The sequence below is a fragment of the Lutjanus erythropterus genome, chromosome 22 (assembly GCF_056507025.1).
Source record: "Lutjanus erythropterus isolate fLutEry1 chromosome 22, fLutEry1.hap2, whole genome shotgun sequence".
NCBI classification, from domain to species: domain Eukaryota; kingdom Metazoa; phylum Chordata; class Actinopteri; order Lutjaniformes; family Lutjanidae; genus Lutjanus; species Lutjanus erythropterus.
The window spans coordinates 14,890,573-14,908,325 of record NC_139338.1 but is presented as its reverse complement, the minus strand read 5'-3'; the positions used below and the strand labels follow the sequence as shown (position 1 = coordinate 14,908,325).

The following is a 17,753-nucleotide window of genomic DNA, read 5'->3' as shown; positions in this document are numbered from 1 at the left end:
CAAAAGGAAGTCAAACAAATATGTCTAATTCACAGTCTCCTGGCTTGTAGCAGGTTCTCCAGGACATTTTTATCCAGAGTGCAGCAGCAGCAGAAAATCACAGCTCGTCCTAGAGGCACCACAAGAGGTCACTTGGGTGAAATACTCTGAGTCTTACGCACTACAATAGTCTTCACCAGCTTTTCAAAGGTTTTATCGGCAGAGTGGAGCATGAACATAGCATTTTGACAAAATACAACACAAAGATTGTTATGGATAACGTGCTTGAGGCCAGCAGATCTTGAGAATGCTTAAAGTTTATGGTAACTAACTACCATATGAATGCTTTAGTTTTTTTTTATTTCAGACTTCGATCAGTTTTGGTTGTGCAAACTTGAAAATAACTGGAATAGTGACAGGTCCCACAGCATGTGATTTGAGTCATGTTAGAATATCATCAGTTTTGATGGTTGTTTAACAATGATAACAAGTCCCGTGATCACACACCACTTCATGATGTCATGCCTTAAAGAAAAGATGATAGTGAGAAACAAATTTTTCCTCCATGCCACCATGGATAAAAATGTAAAATGCTGTATGGTTGAGGAGAAAAGGAGGTCTCAACTCATTATGTCTGACCTCACAGAAAAAGTGATCTGCCTTATGTGAAAACAGGTTTATTTGGTGCTCAAGAAATTTAAATGCCATCACGAGATCAATCACAAATCCTACAACAAGTTCATGGGTTCTCCTGTGCGCCCTTCACTCATATGCTGCTACTCAGTAATAAAAAACCTTTGTGAACCCCTGACTTAGTGTAACTTCACCCAACACAGCCGTCACCACTCACCAATGTCTGTTTTGACTTTCTTGTCCTCGTAGCACCGGCTGATCACTCTCCCAGGTCAGGTAAGGCACAGAAAGTACACTGAATTGATTTTTAAATACTTAATCACCTAAACTTTGTTAATGGCACAATCCATTGTCCTTCAGGCTTTTGCAGCCGTATTCCACATTCATCCATCTCTGGGTCTTCCTTTCCTTTCCATTCATGATGAAAAGTGTCCTTCACCCTCCCCCTCATTCGCTGTCAACTGTTAGTTTCCATCATCAGTCACCTTTCATCTCCCTTGTCCTTTCCACGTTTTTGAATCAGCAGCACGTCTTCTTCTCTGGTGGCGTGTAAGCACCTGCGATGCCATTAACCGGCCGTGAGTTGGCCCTGAGGAGAACTCGAGGTGTGCTGCTCTCTGGGTCTCCCTGCTGGACCTTGAGGCCGTTGCGAGCCAGCAGCTCTCTGGCCATCATCATGAAGGCTTCTTCCACGTTCTGACTCTCCTACATGCAGGGGAGGAGAAACACAACTTTAGACACCTATTTTAACCAACTTCATAACTTCTCTCTGTTTTTTATATGCATGAATACAGTCATTGCCTTTGCAGATGTTTCTAGTGCAGCTAGTACTCCGCCCTCATTTGCCAGGTTGCAGGCTTCTTCAAACCGAACCTGACGTTCCTGCTCCAGGTCACATTTGTTACCTAAATGGAGACAATCAGAGAGCAGAAAGATGTGAACTCAATACCTTAAGATGACCATGAATACCCAACCAGAGTCTGTATCACCAAAGTTCTGTTCATATTATTATTTTATTATTATTTTAACTTACATGCTAATGCTACCATAATATTGCAGCAAACATGAGTTTGAAAGTGTAACACGCAACCAATTTGAAGTCATTTTGTTGTAACAGAAGTGATCCAGTGAATTGAACATTTTTCTAATTATTTGTGTTTGACTTCCTTCTCTTTGACAGATTTTGAGGATACATTGAATTGTATATATTTATTTTGTATTTACATGAGTTAGGTATGAAACAATCATCATAAAGTAATCCCAGATTGACATCTGGGAGATTCTTTCCTCAACTGATGGACATAAACGCTCTGCACTTATATAATGGAGAAATGGGAAAATTTAAAATTTACAATAAAACCAATTCACTACAGGAACGCCACACACTTCAATCTAAAACGTTCCTACATTAAGCCTGCACCTATTGTTCTATAAATAGCATTGTGCTCTATTATTCTGTCCATCCTCTAGCCAGTCACACCCACACTCACCTATGAGAACCAGCACTACATTGGTTGCTCCGTAGAGCTCCACCTCCTTGATCCAGTGATGGACTGAGTCAAAGGTGCAGCGTCGTGTGATGTCGTAGGCGATGATGGCGCCGTGAGCGCTGCGGTAGTAGCTCTGGGTGATGGTGCGAAACCTCTCCTGGCCTGCTGTGTCCCACACTTGCATCTATTAAACACACGCACAGACAAGAAGAAGGAATCAGGTTTATGGATGAAATACATGACCAACTGGATATGGAGCTGTTATGCACATAAGCAACAAAATGACAGAAGAATATGGCTGAATACACACACACACACACACACACACACACCTGCACACATGGGAACCAGTATTTTAGAGTCCTTGGCCTCCCGCTGCAGAGTCCCTGAGCATCTGACAGACTATGTTAACGTGGTAACAGCTGTCATAGCAACCAATCCAGAGTCACCAGCTCAACCTATGTGTTTGTGTTTATGGTCTGAACTGCATCTAGTTTTGTTATGTTGATAAGCTTAAAAAGACAATTTCATTCTTACACTTGATTTATAAAATAATATAATATTTTTACATTTCTGAATATAAACCTCTAAAAATATATAACATGTGCTATATTGTATACAAAAGACTCAGACTGTCATGTTTTTCCCCTGCTAATCACTCCTTTTTTGTAGAACTAATATTCTCCTCGTAGTGTTTTCAAAATACATGTCTGCTTTGCTACTTTGATCCAAATAACACAGCTGTGTTATAACTGATATCTGCTCTGTGAAAGATGATACACTGCTGTTACAAACTCAAGTGTCATTCATCTCATCCTTGTTTGTTTTGGTTTATGTACCAAGTCGATTTCTGCATGTCACACTTATTTGTTTTTTCCCCTCCTTTTCTCTTGTTTGTACTTGTGTATTTTGTCCCTTTTTCAATCATTGCTGGATCTGTAAATTCTGTTGTGTTTCTGCACCAATAAAAAGACTAAAACCAAAAAGAAACAAACAAATAAATAAACAGAAAATGCAAGGAAAACACATAAAACAGCACAGCTATAGCCGCTGATCACCAAACATATTACAGAGAAACACAAAAGTGACATGTAGTCAATATCAGGTGGCTCAATTACACACAGCCTCAGGCTGCTGAGTTGTTAGTTTTGGGTTGACACACAACAGGAGCTATCACTGTTTGGACTGAAAAGACTGAATGGCTTTGCAATTGTAAAGAGTTGAAATGTGTTACTTTTATAACCTCATGGTGACCTTAAACTGTGAGAAAAACAAAGGTATTTTTACAGTTAAAAAAAATATAGTAAAACTTCTTACACTGTTACAGTAAAATGATATTAGTACAGCTGATTTTACAGTTATGGTTGGAGTTTTTACCATTAAATGAAACACTATTGACAAAATACCACATGAATATTGTAGAAATACAGGTTTGCGCCATGAAATATAAACAGTGTTTTAATGTGCATTTCACAGTGTGCAATATAAAATACTGCTTTATTACATAAAACACTTTTAAATGGTTATATAACTCTATCTCACTATTGTGATTTACTGATTTATAAAACCAAATGGATTAAATGGGAAAATAAAACACCTCTAGACTATCAAATGCTGACATCCTGCCCGTAAATGGAAAGGAACAGGGAGAAGAGTGGACACCAGTCATCAAAACCATCCAAACTTTATTCATGTTTAAATAAATCAGGGGTGGTAACCTTTGATGTGACGTAGATAGATGACATAAACGTCAGTTGTTGGCATGTTTGCTGAGATTCCATGAATTTTTATCCAATGGCCATCTCACTGGCTTGTCTACAGAACAATACAGTTAGTGTAGGTGTGTTTATGTCTTTGTGTGTGTGTATATGTGTGTATGTTGAGGAACAAACAGTACTTCTCCCCCTGGCTATGACAAATCTACAGATAAACCTGGTGAAACGGATACAAACAGAGACACGTAACAAACAACAGCAGCAAAGCCCAAGACAGAAAAGGCTTCATTTGACCGTTTTGGGCATCCACACCTGCTGTGTCTGTGCCTACCCATTGATCAATACAGATAATTAGTTTGTGCATTAATGATAAGTTTATTAGTGATGATTAGAAATGTGTAAGCCATCATTGAGCTGAATGGATGCTGAATACTTCTTCTGTATTCAGGTAACACACAGACTTTTAAAGAATGCGGAACCAATCACAGTCCGCATAAATCATTTAGTTCCTTTTCTTGACGGTGCAGAGAAGTCATTCCAGGTTTTTTTTTGTCAGCACAAAAGCTCGAGTCGAGTAGAGAAACCTGAAGGACAGGTCCTCCATGTGAGCAGCTGGTCGGACTTGTTTTGGACTGTGTCTAACTGACACTGTAACCAAAGGACACCTCTACTCTAGTGTCAGTTACCCCCAAGCCAGGAAAAGTCCATCACATCTGATCTGAGCGGTGCTTCAGAGTTGCATTTTCCAGTTTATGCCGAACTTTTCATTAAATGTTCGACTGAAGCCAGCCAGAGGAGCCAGCTGACTCCAATCATAAGGATCAGAGTATTTAGACCAATAGAGTATTTAGGCGACCAACACTACTTTGTGCTGTGTAACTGTTGGTTAGCGTAGAGAAATCCAATGACGTTCTTCTTAGAAAGTTTACAACAATACGAAGTCCAAAGATAAAAGAAAGAGTGAACCAAAATAGCAAATACAGGCTCCACCATATCCGGCATGCATTGTGAAAGAATAATAAAAGAAAAACCATATGGGATAAACAGTTAGCTAACGCTACCATTACTTACTGGTAGATAACACTACCATTAGGTACTGTTGGCAAGCAATACTGTAAGCTATTGTTAGCTAACGCTATAGGCTATCGTTACTTACTATTACCTAAAACTACAGTTAACCACCAAACCCTGCCATTAGTTACTGTTAGCAAACTCTGATGTTAGCTACTGTTAGCTAGTTAGCAAGTTATCTAGTACTACAGGTAGAACAGAAAGTTAGGACAGCACAATGGTTATCCTAGGAGAGTTTATTTAGGATGTTGTTATGTTGGGATGTGTTTAGGAACACTGACTTAGGAATCGTTCATCTATAATGGCTTTTTACCTAAATCAGGTCTTAAACCTAATGACCATGGTGACCAAAGTTTCTGCTGAAATAAACACTTGCCCGTTATCAGAGGATGAGAAGAACTCAAAAGAAGAAAAACAGACATAAAAAGCTCACAAAAAAAGGACTGAATAGACTCGTATGTGCAGAATCCATCCATTTAATACCCAACATTACTGCCTTTATAATGTGCAACCTGTTAAGACCTTCTAAGGCCATTTAAGAAACTGATTTCGGTGCTTTTTCAGACATATCAAGACCTGAAGATGATCATTTCCATTACTCACATCTTATATTCCTTCTTTATCCCTTTCTAATGTCTTCCTGTACAATAATCTTTACTTTAATCTAGTCTATTCATTTTGAAAGTCCTGTTCAAGCTGTTTTTATCTACTCTGTTAATGGCTTGACATTTTGGATCTATTCCCCACTATGGCTAGTAGCACATAAAGGTCAGGGGATTTGATTTTGATATTTTTGACCTAACCTCAACAAACACCTACCCTAAAAGACTGCACACAGACACACAGACCGCATACTGCACTAACCTTAACTTTCTTCCCCTCAATGTCCAGGGTTCGGACGCTGAAATCCACTCCGATGGTGTTCTGCTGTTTCTCTGAGAAGATCCCTGACTTGAAGTTCTGAACCACACAGGTCTTCCCCACGTTCGAGTCTCCGATCAGGATGATCTTAAACAGGAAATCAAAGGAGTCATCATGTTCAGGTCCTAAGGTCTGCATGGTGGAGACCCAGTGGAGTGGTTCTCTGTGGATGTGAACTACGAGAGAAAGGACGAATGAAGCTCCCTTATACTGTAGATCACTTGGAATGCTTGGACTTTGACGCTAAGAGATGCTGAGTTATCTTTATGGTTGAATAAAGTCTGAGTCACTGGCAAGAAAATAGATCCCAAAATACTAATGTGTTGAGAAGTTTCATCCAAAAGAGGCGGTCACCAGGCTAGAGTTCCAGCAGCAAGGTGAATTTAGTTAAATTAGTCCACATGTATCCTGTAAAACCAGTTTAGCATTGTGGAAAAAATTTGTTTGTCAAGATGTAAAATGGTGCTGCTCAAAGAATAGAACGTTCCATGACAATCCGTCTTTCAAAATAAAATTTAAATGGTCTGGAATTTGAATAATTTAATGTAAAGTACAGGGCACACAAGCAACAGTATGCAATAATGAACTGTGCCCGTTTTCAGTTGCTAAAAGCTGAAGATAATTTCTGTCCAGCTGGTTTTCAGCCCGTCTCTCTCTTCCCCCCTCTTGTGCTCTTTCAGTGGGACAAAACTGTCTCAGTCTCTGCTGCTCCTTTCAGCTCCTTCTCAGGTGTTGACCCACTTCATGGCCCACAGCAAAAGACAGCATGAATACACGTCCTTTCATCCTTTTTTTGTTCTCCGGATTCTGGTCAGCTGTTTGTCAAAGAAAAGAGGAACTTCCTTTAATTTAAAAAGATGCTTGTCTGTAAAACAGGCTCCTGTCCAAACCACCTGTTCTTCTTTCATACACACGTGTCAGTTTTACTCTTCCAGCGGCCTCTCACTCTATTTATCTCTGTGTGTTTCTGTCATATGTTGATCCTGTTCTCACTGACTTGTCTCTCTCCCTCTCTCTCTTTCTCTCTCTCCCTCACCTGTGGAACAATAGAAACCCGCCCTACCTGTTCTGGGAAAGTAGCCCAGCCCCAGTGCTGCTGTGGGATCCTGGGAAACGTAGTTCCAGAGACCTGATGTCAGCGGAAACTCACAAAACATTACATCCAAAAATGAAGAAAAATGGTAAATTTGTCAGGCTGAATTATAGAGGAACAAAGTGCATTATAAAACAATGGAGTCAGCGACACCTCCTCACTAAGGTGAAAGTTTGTGTCACTTTCTGATTGTCAGAATTGCCCAGAGATTTTTCCTAAATCAGTCCTAAACTAACTACAACTTCCTTGCTTTAAGGTTAAATTAAGAGCTCTCTGAGATTATTCTCTGAATTTTTATGAATTCGGCCCCAGATGTTTGACATGACACAGAAATTTTAAAAAAAGAAGAAAAAAACAACTAACTGTAGGAGAAAAATTGGGTTTTAAATTATGAAAATGTTATTCACTATAATTAGCGTCTTAAAATCTTGCTTTCTTCTTTTTTTTTCATTTTTTATTTATAGTGTTTTATCATTATACATTGAAAACAAAGGGAAACAAAACAGTAATATACGAGACTGTTGGACAACAACCAAGTAACCACAAAATCAGCAACAACAACAAAAAAAGTATACATGTGTATAGATATGTGTATATCTACACAAAGATACACATGTAAACACATACAAAAAATGGAGGGAAAAACAAAAAGCAGACAGGAAAAAGAAAAGAAAAGAATAAATAAATAAAAATAAATAAATAAATGAATAATTAAAATAAAATCTTGCTTTCTTAAACCAGTTTTTAAAATTGCAACACTGTTTTCCTCACTGTATGACTGTATCACCTTCTGCATCTGCAATGTCCAACACTTTATACCTTTATCTTTGCACAAATACAGCAGATATTTGTGCATCAGTCTCACTAAAGCGAACAGACACATGGGAAGTTTTAAAGCTTTGAGATCTAAACTAGAATTTAAAAGGTTCTGTCACCAACAATAGCAATAATACTTTCTGAATCGTTATCATACAGTATAAGCAAATATACTTGAAAGATTTTAAGACGAATGGACCCATAGCTGATATGCAATAAATCAAACAAGCAAGACTGTGGAACTGCATTTAGGTCATGATTTGACTGAATAAATAAAATAATGAATGAATAAAATTTAAAATAATGTGACCTTAGACATTCCTTTATGGATTCTGGTCAACATGTAAAATAGCTTGTTTTATTTTATTTTTTAATCTTTTTAGCCAATCTACTATATATGCATTTTTTTCAAATATATATTTAACAAAGAAAACTATATCTAAATCTCGTATCTCATGATAAACAGATCGATGTCGTATCTTGTATTTTGTGTGTGCTGAGTGGTGTATTTTAGAAACTCAGTATTTCTACGATCGTAACTGCTCATAACGCACACAAACATTGCACCCATCAGTGACTTCCTTTGCACACGGCTGAACATCATTCCTGTGCACTAATCCTCTGGAATCCAACATTTCCGACTGCACCTGAAAGCGGCACGGAGCATCCTCATCACTACATCACAGTGACGTCCTGTGCGGATAGACAGACAGATAGATGCCCTCACTGTTAAAACCTCGGCTCTATCTATAGCATTTATATTTTCTTTATGTAAAAGGTTGTCTTAAAGCTAAAGAGAAAATGCAGCGGAACGCGGTGGTCGTAGTTGCGGACAAAACGAGCCTGAAAAGGCCGTTTATTTTCGCAAACGCTGTGCATATGGTAGGTAAATCTCCCTGTTTTTGAATGCAGTTTAATCCAAGAGGCCTATTTGAGGCTGTTTCTCTGATTAAATGTTTGCTGTTGTTTTTTTTGTTTTACTCAAATCATAAATTAAGTGTAAAATTAACGCATAGAGACTATGCTGAGTGTCTGTGTCACATACTAACATGCTGCAGCGAATCTCCTCCATTAAAATGATCAATGTGGCAACATCTGCAGTGCATTTATACCAAAGTATTTTGAGGTTATGCACACAGAAAGAAGGAAAGTGTGTGGAAGCTGTGTCAAAACGACATTACAGTGGTGGTTAAAAATGTGTATGTTATAGAGCAGTTCATGTCCCTCCTCACACCGACCTCTCCCCTCGAATAACATCTGTAATGCTCTTATAATACTAATCTTTACAGTGTGTGACTCATGCAGTGTAGGTCTCGTTTTTACTGTCCTGTAAAGGTATTGTTTCAGTTGTAGGCTAGCTGGATAGCATACTGCTTTCCATTAGCCCTTAAATGAACCATACTGCTCCTGTAAGAGGTGACACTTGAAAGCAGCACAAATTTAAAACACTGAGATTACACTTAATATTGTATTTACTGATTCACTTCTAATTTAGAGACAGTAACATCGTACACTTAAAGTATTTATATTCTTGATTGTTTATACCATTTTTTTCAATCGAGAACCCCTTTAATAGAACATATAGGGGAGACCAGGGATGGTAGTAACACTTTTGGTTATTCATGTCACATCTCTCAAATTTTGATTTGCTACAAATAAAACTCACTTGGACGTCAACTACGTCATCACAGATTGTGCGAGTTAATGTCAAATACAAAACAATGGGCCTCGTGCATGCATGCGCTGACATCCAAGTCTGTTCTTACCCACATGAGTATGTTTAGGAATCAAGTGTGATTTTAAATTGGATGCACATACCAGGAAGTTTGCAATTAGCATATAGAAATGCCTCAGTAAATCCAAATAAGGGCAGCAGACTTACTTAAGTGCCATTTGCAAACCACAAAACAACAAGCCACTTGGTAATGTTAAATTCTGAAAAAATAAAATGTAAAGAAAATGCTAGATTTTTGTGAATTTAACAAACTCTTACATCTGACCCCAACCACCTCAGGAAGCCGTTATGTAGCTAAATGTTTTAGTATGTGGGCTTGAAGGTAGCATGAATGCAAAGCATTAAACATTAAGCAAGCATTAAGCAGTAAACTAGACAAACTGCTATTTTAGATTATGTAGGTCAAAACATTTTATCTGTAATACAACTAATGCTGGGCAAAAATAATCCTTAAATAATCTTACCTAAAAAGATTTTTGGTTGTAAAATCCACAGTGGTGCTCACAGAGACATGTAAACTGACAGGGTTGCAACTGTCCCAGTGTTACAACACTCCCCAGTCTCCCCCTACTGTGAATGTCCCAAGAAGTAATTTGTCATAGTCAATATCTTTTACATTTTGATTCATTTATGTGAAAGAACAACACGAGAGAAATTTATTACTGCAGAGAGATTATGTTAGACATGTATTAAAAATATTTGCACTGTGTCACACAGCAATAGAGAATGTTTCATACAAAATGTGGATGCTGATTATTTTAAATATATAATAACATATATATAATGATCAAGATCAATAATAAGCCTAGCCCAGGATCTGAATACATAGATCCATAAAATTGTTTGTGGAAAAACAATACTATGTCTAAATAAGTAATGATTGCAAATAGCCTAATCATAAAATAAATGCAAGATAATGCCTTTGATGCCCCATAAATCCTTTTGTTTTAAGAAAAAAGTAAATTTTTGTATTATGAAAACTTTTCACAGACCCCTGGTACAGAGCTGTGGACTCCTGGGGGTCCCCTGACCCCTATTTGAGAACCAGTGGTCTAGACAGTACAGCCATATACATGTTTCACATCTTCTTCAAGGCTCAGAGTGTAAGATTTATGGAGATTTATAGGAAGAAGAGGGCAGAAATTAAAAATAACATTCCTAAATACTTGCGCTACCGGCAGGCGGAAGTTTTTCTCCATGTTTGGGAAGGGGGGGGGTGAGGTGAGGTGTTTGCAATCTGCAAGCTCACCACTTAGATGCCACTAAATCCTACACACTGGTCCTTTAACCTGCGGTGGATTGCAACGTTAACAATTCTTTGTGTTCCTTCTTCCTCCAAAGGCACTGTGCTTCTTCATGCTGACGATGACAGTAGCTTGGCACAGAGAGCTCCTACAAACTGGCAAAGTAAGACTTCAGATGTTCCTCTGACCGGATAAAAATAATTTCCTGCACAGATAATGTTATTTATTGGACGAGGCAGAAATAGCTCCTGTCTCGTCAGGATTTAAAGGAGCAAAAGAGTTGCAGGGATATCCAAGGACAACGGGGGGTTTATTAATGCACGGGTCTGCTCGGTCTTCTATCAATATTGCCTGAACACACTGCAGCATTTTATATTGTCTTGCCCTCATGTTGGCAAGCATCTGCCACTTTAAATGTCCTTTGTGCAAGTCAGTGAATTATATCCAGGCACTAAGGGTGCTGTTCAGAAGGTGACCCTGACCTTTGACCTCGTTTGCAGCCATGCTATCTTGGAAATACTTCTGTTACAACAAAATAATATCGATATTAGGTGTAAGTGAATATCTCAGATGAATTATCTTCGGTGATGTTGTTACATAAAAACAATGCTTGCTGGTAAATGTATCCCTCTAACACTGATGTTATTTTCCTGCTCAGCTGGTGTCCAGTGCTTCTGTAGTGATAATGTACGTCATGGAGATCGGCTGCCTGCTGCTCTCAGTGCTCGGTGTGTTCGGAGCCGTGAAAGGAAAGAGATGGTGTTTGATTCTGGTAAAAAAAAAAAACTGCTTCAAGTGTTTTATATTGCTGTTGAGAGAGAAAAATGAAAATTTCCTTGAGGATTTTCTTGTGTACGCTTGTGTTTCTGTGTGTTTACTTACTATTGTTGGTTTATGTGTGTGTGCAGTATGCAACTGGGATGGCAGCAGCCAGTCAAACAATAATTGTCAGAACAGCGCTAAGTTACCAAGATGTTTATGAGGTATGGTACTTTTATGCGTGGCTTTTACAATATTTCCTTTAATCCTGCAGTACCACATAACCAACAGCCGTTAAAAAGCAGCTTTAACTACAAGACGTTCGGTTCTCCCTCCTCAGAAACGAGTGGTCCGTGAGGAGACGAAGCTGCTGTCCATGATGCCACTCACTGGAACCAGCAAAGCCAACAGGACGCTGCTGTACAGTATTCAACAAGAGGTAAGCAGCTTTTCTTCCTTTTATTTAATTTGATGTTCGCTGGGCTGAGTTTTATAATACGAAAATCAGATAATGTATCCCTCTTTTTTCAAATAATGTCAGCAGTATCCCTGCATTCCCTGAAGAAAAATGTCTCCCACTGATCCAGTGTTTAGAAAATTGCTTAATAAGTCAAAGTCCACAAATATCTGGGGCCATTGAACAAAACATCTTAAGTTTTCTCCTCAAGTATGACTTTTAAGGTGCAATTTCTCCTTAGCTGAGGAACTTAAGGGTGTTGCGCAGAATCCCTCAAAGATTTACTTAGTTAAGAAAAAACCTTAAGACATTTACTGTGTTAAAAGAGATTTATTTTTTTATGTGGGTGCTTGCACTGGTGGTTCTGATACCTGTTTTTATGAAATTATGGCAACTTGTCTGGTCTGTTTTTGCCATATTTACTTTGCTAAGGTCTTCTGTGCCACAGTTTAACTAACTTTAGGGGATTCTTTAAGCATAAGGCAAGACTTTTGCATGTTTTGTGCAGTCAGTTTTATTTTAAGGAAAACCGTAACTCAGACTTAAAAATCATAAAAGTGTTTTGTTCAATTGGCCCTTGGTCACTGTGTACTAAAATTCAAAATTTATATAGACATTTTAACTCATTTAAAAAGTACCTAAGTAGTTTAAAAAGTACTATGCTTCTACAGTTCCCATAATGCTTTGATGTAAATAATCTTAAAATATAATGTTGCTATATAGTCACTTATCTAGTTAGCTCTGGCCTAAAACTTGATCCCCGTTTCTAGCCTGCTTGTTCAAACTTTTTGCAGTTGTTGCCACTGATACTAATTAAGTTTCTGTTCCATACAGGTCAAACAGAGTCAGGGTGCTGCTATTGTGCATGTTGGCTCACTGGAACGACTCTAATTAGTATCATTAGTAACACATGTTCACCCTGCTGTTTTGTATCAATATGGCTGCCGTGAAAAAGGTCTGCTGGCACAATTAAAAGAATGCTGAATTAGCAGTTAGCAGCTCCTGTTTGCATTGCACCCAATGATATACAGACAACCGTAACTGAGTTACTTTGACAGAGAGGAGAACCTGAAAAACATGATCATTTTAAAGCCAGTTCTGAGTATCTTTTGCTATGATTTCTAAGCGTATTTATGGATGTGTATTTGTGATCGACAGATAAAATGAGGAGTGTGTGCATGTGTTCAAACACACAAGAGTGCCTCTGCTAGCTTGCCATCTTCCACTTCCGTGTGTACAACTAGCATAATATGATTAGCTCATCTGGCTAATAAAAAAATGAGTATCACGTCCGTGGGACTGAGGACTTAGTTATGACTGCAACAATGAACCCCACACACACATTTGGTTGAGTTTCCTGCAAACTTTAACCCCCAACACAGACACAGAAATCACACAGCCTTCAGCTGGCAATCAAACCTGAATGAAGCCACACCAGCAGTATATATGTTCTTAGGGGCGTGGCCTGGCCAGAAGGTGTGTCTTATCTTAAAGAGGTATCTACTTAACCTGCTGCAGGGGAATCATTCCCCATACAAATCCAGCCAATAGATTACTTCAGGTCAGGCTTTTTAAACTCAAATGTAAAGGATGGCGCAGACATGTTTATGTGCTTGTCGTGTAAAGCATTTTGTTGTGGTTTATTTGTTTTTTATTAACTTTATACCTGCTCTGTGTGTGTGTGTGCATGTGTTTCCACCTCCAGTTTGAGTGCTGTGGTCTTATCGAAGGCTACAAAGACTGGGGCTCTTCGATCCCTCCTTCCTGTAACTGTCACTATCCAGGAAAATGTGTGAGTATTTCTCCCTCTATGTGAGCAGAATATCAGCAGTGAGGATGAGTCATAGGATGTCTGGTCCTGCAACAGCAAAACAGTGTAGTTGGGAAGTAATATGTCGTCATAACTGAGGAGTGATGCACAAAACCTGTGTAATGTAATGTAATATTTCTTTATTATTGATGTTGCACCCGTCTTTCACTTGTACTGAGTGATCATCACTTTTCAGAATCAGAAATACTTTATTGATCCCCGAGGGGAAAAATTGGGTCACGTTACAGTGATAATAATTTGTCAGATTATATAATGGTATTTTGTACCACTCACCAGATTCGACTACGGGGCAGCGCCACGCTCGGGGCTCCGAAGAACCAGTATGTTTATCAAGAGGTAAAAAAAGAAATCTTAAGATTGTTTGGAAAAATAAACTCATATTTTCTCACTGATGTTCTCTGTTTTACACCACTTTTAACCTGCACTTTCTTTCCACAGCCTTGCTTACCAATTTACGTTGCTGAACTGAAGCTTGCATTCTCATTGGCGATGGGTATACAGTTTGGAAGTGGAGTGTTTTGGGTACGTTGGTTTTTCTACATGTTTTGTAAGACTTTATTACTATTACTGTTACTGTGATTTGGACAACAGTTCTACTATTTATAGATTTTTAAAAATAATGTTTTATTGATAGCAGCATTTGGTGTCCAAAATTTTATAAATGTGGCATAACTGGAAAGGATTGCAAATCAAAAAGTAGTAATAAAAAAAGACAAATCAAATACTCACAGCTCCATACATGATGTATTCAGTCATTTCAGTGACAGGTTCAGGGACATCAAGTACAAAGCACCATACACAAATGAACCGATTCACCATAAGTATATTAGTTCAAACAAATAAACAGCATCCAGTCAAAATTAATACATATAAATATGTCTTTTTGTATGTTTAAATTCAGGCTTTGGTCAAAATATACATTATACAAACATACAAATAAACACTAATTGTCATGAAGTAGAAATAGTACAAAAGGGCTCTGGTGGTCAGATTTGATCCCTCATCAGCAGACAATCATGTGAATCTCAGTTGTAAACATCAGTTAAACACCACAGCATGCTGGGTAACTCGTGTGCTTCCCTTCCCAGGTGGTTCTACTTGTCATGAGCATCAAGCTGATGGGACAGATAAAAAGGAAACAGGAGTTCATGGCTCTGCTCCAATCAAACAGATATGTTCCTGGTGCCTTCTAGTCACCGTTTTGATACACACTACAAAGTTATTGTCAAGAGTACCTTGTTTGAATTTGCACATGTAAACACATTATGCTGTATACCATAATCTGGCTATTTTGTGCTCTATAGCAACATATGTTGACAATATGATTTTCTATTTAACACGTGTTAATGCATGTAACTGATATTGGAAAGTAATCAACATGCATAGATGAATTACAAATGATTCTTTTTTTTTGCCTTACTGCTGTAAAAAACAAAACAAAAAAAACAATGCAATTTAATGAAATTAATTAATCTTTAATAATCTTCACATTTTCACATTCTTTTTGTTATCTTACCGAGCATTGAAGGGATAGTTCAGATATTTTGAAAGTGGTGTTATACGAGGCACTATATCCATAGTCAGTGCAGATTGAAGAAGAAGCCCTGTGGGCAGGTTCAGCTGCAAAATGCTTAATCCACCCCCAAAAAAGCTTAAGTGTTTGCTATATTTAGCGTATTTCTACCACTTTTCTTTTTTCATCAGACAGCAGAACACAAGAGTTGTTGGTCTACCGCAGCCTTGATTGGTTGATTTGTTAGTGTTATTGTGTGACCTTGGTGGTTTTAAATGGTTGGTTTGGATTCACTGAGGTCACACAATGACTCAAACAAACCAGCTGACTGAGGCAGCTCCAGATCGGTTCTGTGAGGTTAAAGTCTGGTTGCTTTGGAGACGGTGAGATTTTTTTCAGAAAATTCTGTCTGATGGCAAAGTAAAGTGGTTTTCTAAGCGTACAAATAAAAATGATATAGATTTTTTTAGTTGGACCCTTCTTTAAGTGGATGAAAAACATTTTGCTGCTGACCCTGTCCACAGCAGTATGTGGCTCCTCTCTCCACCGACCATCTACCATCTATCATTGTGTGTCAGTACCTCATACAACCCCTCCTCAAAAAATCTGAACTCTCCCTTTCATCAGCTGTTTGTTTTCTTTGAGTAGCTGCAGCCTATCCTGCCATTTTGTAATTTACAGTAAGTATTGTCTTATGATATTATTCTTTCTCATCCATTTCCTTTATACCTGGACACATTAGTGAGTCTGATATAAATCCAGTTGTATCTTCTGTACCTGATACCCTCAACACACACACAAAAAAACACATTTTTGTTTGTTTATTTGCTGTTTTTGGTAGGGGCTGAAACTTCATTCTGCTGGCAAGCTTAAAGATTTTGTTTCGAGATGAGTGTAGCCTTCATTTTCTACAGAATCGTGATCATATTACACATGAATTGACCCCTTCTGATTCCCGCCCCTTATTGGAACTTTGGTCAACTTTTTGCTTTCCTATTTCCTGTACTTAGCCAAGGAAAATAAATATCTTTTTTAGTTTCCTTGTGCTTAGATACACTACATGCTAGTGTTAGGCTTGTCTATGTGGAAAAATGGTTAAAAAATGTCGCTTGGGAATTGACGTATATGGTCACATCTTAAGTTAATTAATGTTAGCAAAATGTTATCTAAATAGTTAGCTAACTACTGATGGAAATTAGCAAGCTAGTTCGATAACATTTCGCTAATGTTAACTATCAGACGTAACTAGCTAGCAAACAATTGATGTAGATTAGTGAGCTAGTTAGCTAGAATTTTGCTAGAGAGCAAACACTAGATAATTAGCAAGCTTATGATCTAAATGAGATGAGATTAGATTAGATTAGAAAATTGACCAATGATGGTTAAAAGATGTTCCTGGGGAAATGACATATATATAGTCTCAGCTTAAGTTGGCTAATTTTAGCAAAACGCTAGCTAGTTAGATAGCACTTTGCTAACTTTAACTACCAGATGTAACTAGCTAGCTAATGGCAGATTCAGATTAGTTACAGGTTAGTTAGGTTACAAACTTGACTGAGGTTCTGCGAGGTATGTAGTTTGTTCAACTTTTGTAGCACAAAAGGGGCGTGGCTTAGAGAGGTCAATTGATGGGAAAATTTCTTTACCAGTGAAAACAAAGAAATACTTCATTAACTAATGGCTTTAATTTAACACTTGCGGACCAACCTCTTTCCAACATATACATATTTAAATATTCAAACTTGTCTTAGGCTCACTCATTGAATTTTCAGCATTAGAGCAACCAATAATCTTTGATGAAATAATAATATTATTAACCCTTATGTAGCACCTTTCTTAAACAGTGTTTACAAAGTGCTTTGATTGAAATATAATCAGTTATTTATTGTCAAGCAATGTAATTTTCTTGGATGAATAATCAGGTTAGACACGTACAGCTCTCATTGGGACACCAGAATGTCTTGATGCCTTGTTAATAATAAGCACATTGTACATTTGAAACCTCGTCACTCCCATTCAGTTCCTCTTAAAGCACATGTAGAGAGTAGATGATACAGTATGTGATCATGAAGAGAACGGACTCTTTTTGGTTGCACATTCAGTAGACATGCAGTAAATCCTCAACAATTTTGATTTCAGTGTTTGGACACATGTCGGTAAAGGCTGCTGCAGACAGGTCGTGAGAGGCGCTTGTAGGAAAGTGAGTCATCAGTATTCTTGCAGAGACTGTAACGTCCCAACCGATGCCACTCTCACCGAAGAAGCCTTTCCGCCACGTCACTTCTGATATGACTTGCTGCATGAGCTGCCTGCGGTTGAAATGTCTCCTTGACGATGTGATATACTGTCAAATGAATTTCATCTGAAACAGCAGATCCAATGTCTACCTGTGCACTTTAACCATTAATGCCTAATATACAGTATGTTCTTGCAAAAGATGGTATTTTTATTTCTGTCATACACTGTTTTTTATTTATGGAATGAACCTATGTAATA

At 38.0% G+C, this 17,753-nt stretch overlaps 2 protein-coding genes across 2 annotated transcripts; one reads left to right on the top strand and one right to left on the bottom strand.

Moving 5' to 3' along the window:
* Positions 1-752: 752 nt before the first annotated feature.
* LOC146306747 (ras-related protein Rab-19-like) lies at positions 753-6,817 on the bottom strand. The gene is made up of 4 exons (XM_084711136.1): positions 5,753-6,817; positions 2,103-2,286; positions 1,414-1,517; positions 753-1,317 (listed from the first exon to the last, which is right to left on the bottom strand). The coding sequence occupies exons 1-4, from the start codon at positions 5,945-5,947 to the stop codon at positions 1,132-1,134; spliced, it is 669 nt and encodes a 222-aa protein (XP_084567262.1). The 5' UTR covers positions 5,948-6,817; the 3' UTR covers positions 753-1,131.
* Positions 6,818-8,432: 1,615 nt separating this feature from the next.
* Positions 8,433-15,329, top strand: LOC146306746 (tetraspanin-8-like). Its single transcript, XM_084711070.1, has 9 exons — positions 8,433-8,600; positions 10,795-10,860; positions 11,356-11,469; positions 11,606-11,680; positions 11,797-11,895; positions 13,619-13,705; positions 14,021-14,080; positions 14,183-14,266; positions 14,833-15,329. The coding sequence occupies exons 1-9, from the start codon at positions 8,520-8,522 to the stop codon at positions 14,935-14,937; spliced, it is 771 nt and encodes a 256-aa protein (XP_084567196.1). The 5' UTR covers positions 8,433-8,519; the 3' UTR covers positions 14,938-15,329.
* Positions 15,330-17,753: the final 2,424 nt, after the last annotated feature.

Bases quoted from the DNA above. Each gene is read 5' to 3' on its own strand.
- LOC146306747 (XM_084711136.1), bottom strand. From the start codon at position 5,947: ATGCAGACCTTAGGACCTGAACATGATGACTCCTTTGATTTCCTGTTT. The intron at 1,518-2,102 runs GTGAGTGTGGGT...GTCTCCATTTAG, and splicing joins TGTAGTGCTGGTTCTCATAG to GTAACAAATGTGACCTGGAG. The intron at 1,318-1,413 runs GCAATGACTGTA...CCCTGCATGTAG, and splicing joins CACTAGAAACATCTGCAAAG to GAGAGTCAGAACGTGGAAGA.
- LOC146306746 (XM_084711070.1), top strand. From the start codon at position 8,520: ATGCAGCGGAACGCGGTGGTCGTAGTTGCGGACAAAACGAGCCTGAAA. The intron at 11,470-11,605 runs GTAAAAAAAAAA...GTGTGTGTGCAG, and splicing joins AGAGATGGTGTTTGATTCTG to TATGCAACTGGGATGGCAGC. The intron at 14,267-14,832 runs GTACGTTGGTTT...TTCCCTTCCCAG, and splicing joins TTGGAAGTGGAGTGTTTTGG to GTGGTTCTACTTGTCATGAG.